Source organism: Solanum lycopersicum, chromosome 10 (assembly GCF_036512215.1).
Source record: "Solanum lycopersicum chromosome 10, SLM_r2.1".
Taxonomy (NCBI): domain Eukaryota; kingdom Viridiplantae; phylum Streptophyta; class Magnoliopsida; order Solanales; family Solanaceae; genus Solanum; species Solanum lycopersicum.
The window spans coordinates 57,811,930-57,820,810 of NC_090809.1; the positions used below are offsets into that span (position 1 = coordinate 57,811,930).

Consider the following 8,881-nt stretch of genomic DNA (forward strand, 5'->3'; position numbering starts at 1 on the left):
AAAAATTTAAAAATTTGAGGCACACTAGATGTGTACCGTGTTGTGATAGATGGGTTGTGTAGAGAGAGGAGATTTACGAAAGCACAAAATTGTTTGATAACATACTTTTTAATTTGCTTTTATAATCCTCTTTTTTTAGAAATATTTTATTTTTAGTTTTTAGGTAACATGTTTAAGGTCATAATAAGACTAAATGTCGTTTTGATATATTTGACATAACTTCAATTTAGGATCACAAGATTAAATTATCTTTTTAAACTTTGTATCAAGTTAAATTAGATTGTTATTTTTTGAAATGAGAGAAAATGATCAAATGACCCCTTAACGTATAACCGGATTTTCAACTATACACTTAAATTTTATGGGAGTCCTATCACCCTCTGAACTATTTAAAAATGAAATAATTATACCGTTAAAAAGCCATAACCACCAAATCTATGGTGGAATGTGAGTTTCACCACATCATCAAATTATTATTTTTTTAATTCTTTTCTTATATATTCTTACCTATCTCTTGAAATACTGAAGATATTTTCACCATTTTCACCATTACTAGAACACCACGAGTCCATTAAAATTGGGTCTTTAAGGAATAATAATAATTTCAGAGCTCGTTCAAAGATATTTGGATTTTGCTCATTTGAAACCTAAAAATCAAATTAGAAAAAGTTGAAGGGGGAAGAGAAGACGAATATGATGGAATATTGCCATTAATGGTGGTCACCGAAGATAAGAAATCCTCTCAAGAAAGATGAGGAAGAGGAGCCTACCATGTCTTCCACATTGTCATCTATAGCGACGACAATTTCAAAAAAGAAGACACCGATTATACGACAATTGATGGACTAACTAGATTAATAGCTAGAATTTTTGAGATATAGTTGATTAATTGAGATTTGATATTAGTAATTAAAGGATATATTAGAAAAAAATTATTTTTTTCTGGTTGGCCCAATCAGATTCAAAGTAAACTCATATTAATTTTTCTCAAATCAGATCCAAAGCATCTTGGGGTGATATAAATATATGTCATCAATTGATTTAGGTTGATTGATTTTGCAAGAGCTTTATAAATGTTTGAAAATTTGTTTGGAGTCGACGAAAGTGAAGATGGTGGCTGTAAGACTTAGGTGATTGAGAGATTTGTTTATATTGATGGACAAGAAAGAAAACAAACAAATAATTAAAAATGCATATATTTGTTGAAAAAAGATATTCCATCTGTTTCACAAAAAATGATTTGGTTTGACTTGACATGAAGTTTAAGTAAATAAAGAAGACTTTTGAATCTTGTGGTCGTAAATCAAAGTTATGTCAAATGTACAAAATTATCTTTTAATTTTATGGTCTTAAATATGGCACGTGGAAAGCTAAAGTTAAAATGTTAGAGGTCATTCTTTTGGAAATAAACTAAAATGGAAAGAATGTCACTCTTTTTTAAATAAAAAAGAGTTTAACTACTATCCACCGACGGTGGACAAAAAATTACACGGGCATATTATTTTTGGAAATATTTAATTTTTTAATTAATATATTTTAATATTATTAATATTAAAATAAAAATAATAACAGAGTGTTATATGGTAACTTGAATTATAAATTAATTGTACAAATTTAATTAGGATTCTTATTTGTCTTACCAAAAACAAAAAATACATAATTTCTTGTGTTTTCTTATTGGAAAGCACTTCAATCCTTCAAAGAAAATCATTGCCAACATATTTTTTTTTATAAGAACCGGTACTTGTTGCCATTGAAGCAATGCTAGCAAAATATTAATAAGAAACTATTCCAGAAACATAAAGTGCAACAAAATCAACATATTCAAACTTATAAGAGTAAGCAAACAAAATCAAACACTATTAAATACGGCCCATGATTTAATCACAATTGCATGCTTGGTTACATTTTTTTAAACGAAATCCTTCTTTTGAACAAACAAACTCTTGACCAATAATGGATTTATCTTTTCTTGATCTACTAATTCGATTTTTGCGCACACTAAAACCATTACGATGAGCATAATCAAGATAAAATTTAAATCTAGTATCAAGTGATTGAAATTCCATACCGATGTAAGACTCTCTTAATTCTTGCTCACCTAGTTGAGGAACAAAAGATACAACTGCATTCATGTTGCTTTCTATATCCTCCAAGGAATCTTCAATTCCTTCTGCATTTTGCTCTTCTAAATTAGAGATTTCAAAAGTTTCCTGCAATACACAATTATTAGATATTAGACTAATAGGGTAAGTTAGCTTTAAAATTTTAAATATTTTTCATGGCTAATGTATTGAACTTCTTCAATTTGCTAAAAAGTTCTTAAACGTATTCTTTAAATATCTTCATCACTACAAAACATAAATTTCTTCATACATTAAAACAAGAATATTTCTTTGAAACGTTTATTCATGTTGCGAAAAAGATTTAATAAGTTATGTAAAAAAAGATATACGAGGAAAACGCTACCATGATAATTGTTTCAAATTGCTTCAATGGTGGATAGTTGGTTGCTTCAATGGTTTATGTAGAAAAAGAAGAACGTTAATCCAACTAAGAAAACACAAGAAATTATGTATTTTTTATTTTTGGTAAGACAAATAAGAATCCTAATTAAATTTGTACAATTAATTTATAATTCAAGTTACCATATAACACTATGTTATTATTTTTATTTTAATATTAATAATATTAAAATATATTAATTAAAAAAATTAAATATTTCCAAAAATAAAATGTCCGTGTAATTTTTTTGTCCACCGTCGGTGGATAGCAGTTAAACTCTAAAGATCAAATAAAGTTTTAATAACAGATTTTGGTGCTCACTCTCCAGAGAGAGTCAAATACATTTAGGGAACTAATTATTTCAATTTTGAATAGTACAAGGGATGATTAGACCCCCGTGAAATTTAATTGTATAGCGTTGAGGGCATTTAATCATTTTCTCTTTGAAACAGAGAATATATATCATTACGGATCTAATCTCCAAAAGATGAAGAGTGAGTAAACCCTGAATAATTTGCGACATTTAATACGTTGTTTACTTTAATTAATGGACTTATAATAATAAGTTGGAAAGGACCGAAAAAGTTTAATATATATTGCATGGTGAATTTGTACCTTCATGAATTTATTTAAAAGTATACTTTTTATAGGCATTTGTGATGGTGATGATGTTATAAGTATATTTCTCAATAATTAGCATTATACGTGTAAGAAGTGGTTAGAAAAAGGAGGTACCTAGATGAATGAGCACACAATAGCGTATACTATATTACTCGAATTTGATATATATGTGTAATGCATATTAAAAGAACCCTAGTAAAAGTAGACCAAAAATATTGAATAGACGAGAGAGTACATATACCAAATAAGATAGATGTGTATTATCAAAGATTAGATTAATACAACATAGCCAATCGTGAAATTTCGATACAAGACTCGACTACACACGATTTTAAAAGAAACACAGGAAAACAGAAAGTAACAACTGATATAATATAATCAATCGTCAAATTTCGAAACAAGACTCGAGTACATACGATTTTAAACGAAACACAGAAAAAAGAGAAAGTGACAACTGATACAACATAGAAAGAAAGGATCCATAAGCAAGATCAATGCTATCTATCTTATTCTTAATTCTCCTCATGAAACCAAATTCTGATGATCAGCTTTACTGAACTCTGCATTGATAATGAACAAAACCAACATTAATAATAATAATGATGATAACAAAAACATAATGTACTAACTATAATAGTATTTTTTTTATTATATAATTACATATATAAATATTTTGAAACTAATATTTCTTAACAGTAAAATATAAATAAAAAATGCACTTATTTTTTGAGAAAACCAAACACACTTGTAGGTGCTAGCACATATCATTTTTTTGTTACTTTATTTTTCATACTACGAAGAGTTAGGTGTTGTTATAGGTAAAAAAAGATGAAAAATTTAACATACTTAGAGCAGTCAGTAGAGGGGCTGATCTTGTAAGGGATGTTGACACTACAAGTGTTAGGGAGAGCAGCAGCTTTGCCCAAATTGAGTCCTGTAAAAGAAGAAGCAGCTGATTTTAGGCAAGTGCATGCGGCCTGTCGGTCTACTGTAGTCTTGGCTTGACCCAAAAGACCCTTAACACCATCACAACAGTTTCTGAGAGGACCGCGGTTCATTAGATAAGGGAGACAAGGAGCCAAGGTAGATGTAACTTGACCACAAGTTAAAGCCTCTGCATGGGGTGCAACCACTACCATGCATAAAAGCACAAAGCATGCAATCTTGTTAACCATTTCCATTCTTAATGATTTATGAAAATTAGAATAGTAATTATGAGGTTTATGAGGAAGTAGTGGATGAGAAGAAATGTGTTTTGGTTGAGTGTTTTTATAGAGGGAAATTTGGAGTAGATGGCCAATGGAGGAGTGAGAGAGGTAGTTGGTTGTTAGGTTGAAAATTTAAAGCATTTTTATGGTTGTACATTATTTTGCTGGCTCTAAAGTCATGTGGTAGCTAGTTCTAACATCTTACGTGTAGGAGTTTTTTTTTCTCACCAAAGTTCCCATAAATAGATTCCTCGATCAATGTAGGACTTTTACCTACTTTAATATCCCTTTTTTTACGTAGATCCAATTGAGATGTGGATCGAAAATTCAAACAGGAATGAATATAACTCTAATATCATGTTAAGATATGTTTTTTAGATCTAATTTAATAATAAATGCTAGCTTATGAGAGGAGTATTGTCCACATCCTTATAAGTAAATCATCAGTTTATTTCCTGATTAACGTGAGACTTTTACCTACTCTAACAGTTTGATCGAAGATTTTTTTTTAAAAAAAATTATGAAGTTATAGAGTTAAAGATGAAATTGTATTGGATAATACTTTTACGAAAGAATAAAAATGATGTGATTATAGCTTTAAAAATAAAAAAAATAATTAAGATTTTAAATACAACTTCAAGTTAAATATTTTACGACCATAAATTTAAATTTGGGAAGTGACGAAGTTTATTTTACTTCTGGCGTTCTTAGCTGGATTACAACAACGTTTAATTAATCAAGGTCTTCATTAGTGTTTAGACACTTAACCACCCAAGTCTTTAATGCTTTTTCTACTTACCAGCTTTATCTCTTAAAAATTGATACAAAATGACTACGTATTATATTTTATAAAGTTGAAAATGTGTTCCATTTTCTTTTTCAAAATTATCCTTAACACGTTCCTTATTAAATGTATACATTTAGAAATAATCATATCAATACACGATCAATAGTTATAACGTATACTTGTTTCTTAGTATTTCTTAACCCTTTAATCACCAAAGATGACGGTGGTTTTATAAATAGGCATTTCATTAATATAGATTTTGAGTTTAAATCATATTAATTATAAAGTCATATTAGTCATTTTTTTATGGTACCAACACTACAATTAATTACCGCTACAATATGCATTTTTAGCGGGAATTTAACACTCTTTATATATGTTTCTAAAGTCTTTAGCGACATTGATTTTAACGACATTTAACTAATGCAGGTAAAGACTTTAACACTCTTTGTTAATGTCAGCATTTATTACCGTCAAAAGCTGTTTTTGTGGTAGTGCAATTTAGGATAAAAAGTCTTACATCGATCAAATACATGAAAGATACTTTTCGTTTTTTAAGAGTCAAACAATTTAAGTTTGACTAGTAATTTACACACGGAATTTTCTTTTTATTGAAATGAAATGTATATATATACTTATAAACTACGTAAAAGTATTATAAGTCATAATTCAAAATATTTTTAAAATGTATAAAAAATTTACGATTAAAATAGATTTGTTTGAATCTCGATATTCAAAAAGTGTCACATAAAATGAGACGAATGGAATATATATATAATACGTTAGTGATGCGTTATAAAATTATATGGGCTTAAATCTAAAATGGACAATATTACTAATGACTTGAACCTTTAAAAATGATATCTGTTCAACTCATGTGTCATCTTTATTGATATATATGGACCAAAGCTCTACATATAGGCAAAATCTCATGTGGTGGAGTAAACCACTGCGTCTATATAAGAGGAGGTGCATGTGAAACCCCAGATAAAAAGTGTAACATCAACAAAATCAATTGATGAAAACATAAATTATATAAATAAGCAAATTTTACATTTTAATGACATATTTTAAAATCGCGCAGACCTAGATTTAACTAGATTCAGGTAGGAAAAAAGAAACAGAACCTGACACTTTGACGTTTCTTATATGTTGCACAAAGTGTTGATTGCTAATTGGACCACGAATTCAGCTATATTATTACATGCTTTCTCTTGGTCCATGTAGTATAAATTTGTGTCGGTCCCAATATTAATTTGGTAGAAGTTGAGTAAAGATTTGAGCCACCCAAACTCATTAATTAGGCCAAACAAGAGGAAATTTCTTTGAGACATATAGTCTTACCTAGAGGCCTATAATTTGGTGTATAATGTGGGGATATGTTTCACATGTATGAGTATTATAAAGTTTATATAAGTTTTATATAAATGATTTTCTTTAAGATAATAAAATAATATTTACTGACCTTTCCAGATTGGATTATTTTTTGACCTATAATTTTAGGTTGATTTTCTCTGAGTTGTTTCATATATCAATTTTGACTATTTGTTTAAATAGTGTATTAATAATACGAGGTTGTGTATTGATTGGTGTGGTTCGATTTGAGAATTTATCAGTTTTATTTATTGATTATTGGTTTGTAATCATATTTTAACCGTTATTGAACAGTTAAAATATTAATTTATCGATTATTGGATTATTAGTTAGTGATCGCTATCGATTTGATTATTGGATTAACAGTTCAAACAATTCCCATTGAGAATTACTAATGGACTAATCACTCATTACAATACGCAGTAGTCAGTAGTCACTATGAACTTTCCCCGGTTAGTCTATCTACATAAAATACTTAATGAAACTCCATATTAATTCAAATAGAGATGTCAATATTGCCCAAACTAGCAAATTCAAAAGGATTTCTCATAACAACCAAGCCAATTTTGATATGAACTATAAAGAGAAACCATTACGACACTGCTAACAAAAATCATTAATGATCATGAGACTTACTAATAAAAGCTTTTTCGTTTGCAAATTCTAGCATAGGGCGATATACAGACATATCTCATTGACTCACTCACTGTAACTAGAAGATAAAAACAAACACTTAAAGTAAGGGAACCAACCATCTTAACCTCAATTTTAGACACTTAGAAAATGCTATTCAGTATAACTTTTTGGCGTGGGAGCAGTGACAGTGAATTAATGAGTGATGTCGCAACTCTAAAAATTCCTAAGGCCTTAAGTGATATAAATGTAAGATACTAAACTTGTTATTAGGTTATCACGACACTCAATTAGAAATATGGCTAAACCGAAATCCAAATCGGTAAGACGATGAAAAGTTTATAATAAATTGAGATTCGAACCGTTAAATTATTAATCTGAATCTTTGACCCAATAATAAAATATCAATCTCGATTTGATTTGATCAGCTCTATGGTGATATTTCAAATAAAAATCATGAAGTTAAATTAAAAATTGTTGTTTTTTTAAGTTGCCACCTAATGCATGGAAGAACTTGATTAAAAAAGTGTCACGACCCAAATCCGGGCCGCGACTGGCACCACACTTACCCTCCTATGTGAGCGAACCAACCAATCTAACCTTAACATTTCAATATAATATCAACAGAAAGTAATGCGGAAGACTTAAACTCATTAAATAAAGACCAATTCATTAACTTCTAAAATTCAACATCTATTATTCCCCAAAATCTGGAAGTCATCATCACAAGAACATCTACGATCAAACGACTAAACTAAGAGTATTCTAAAAGCTAAAAATACATAAGAAGCTAGTCCATGCAGGAAGTTCAAGGCATCAAGACTTGAAGAAGAAGATCCAGTCCAAGCTAGAAGCATTAGCTCACCCTGAATTTCCGATGTAGCAAGACTGACTTGAATTACTGTTGAGTTGAAGACGATGGCACGTTTGCTGCACTCCACAAATAAACAAGAAGAGAACATAAAAGTAGGGGTCAGTACAAAACACGGGTACTGAGTAGATATCATCGGCCAACTCAAAATAGAAATCAATATATACCAAGTAATATCATAAAATCAACTATGATACTCAACATGTAGCAACAACAAATACTATATCGTTAACAATTACCGTCAAGTTCACACATGAGGACTCAAGCCTCGATACCATACTCATTTGGGAATCATGTTCATTAGATTGAGTATATTAACATCTTTCAAGATTCATTATCTTTATTTCTCTTGTGTCGGTACGTGACACTCCGCTCCCTCAATATTCATTAATCCTCTTGTGTCGGTACGTGACACTCCGATCCCCTAAATCTATGTGTCGGTTCGTGACACCCGATCCCCTAAATCTATGTGTCGGTTCGTGACACCCGATCCCCTAAATCTACGTGTCGGTTCGTGACACCCGATCCCCTAATACTACGTGTCGGTTCATGACACCCGATCCCCTAAATCTATGTGTCGGTTCGTGACACCCGATCCCCTAATTCTACGTGTCGGTTCGTGACACCCGATCCCCTAATACTACGTGTCGGTTCGTGACACCCGATCCCCTAATTCTACGTGTCAGTTCGTGACACCCGATCCCCTAATTCTACGTGTCGGTTCGTGACACCCGATCCCCTAATCTCCTTCCATCAATTCATCAAGCCTTCTTTCTTACCAAGGCATCATCAATCTCATTACTTTAGTTCATCAAGCCTTCTCCCTTACCAAGGCATCATCATTAAAAAGAGATTAGGTTTTTTTCAAGATTTGGGATTCAA

General features: G+C 30.5%; 1 protein-coding gene across 1 annotated transcript; it reads right to left on the reverse strand.

The window, feature by feature from the left end:
* Nucleotides 1-3,361: 3,361 nt before the first annotated feature.
* ltpg1 (non-specific lipid transfer protein) lies at nt 3,362-4,424 on the reverse strand. Its single transcript, NM_001247806.2, has 2 exons — nt 3,973-4,424; nt 3,362-3,686 (listed from the first exon to the last, which is right to left on the reverse strand). Exons 1-2 carry the CDS (start codon nt 4,305-4,307, stop codon nt 3,677-3,679), a joined length of 345 nt encoding a protein of 114 aa, NP_001234735.1. The 5' UTR covers nt 4,308-4,424; the 3' UTR covers nt 3,362-3,676.
* Nucleotides 4,425-8,881: the final 4,457 nt, after the last annotated feature.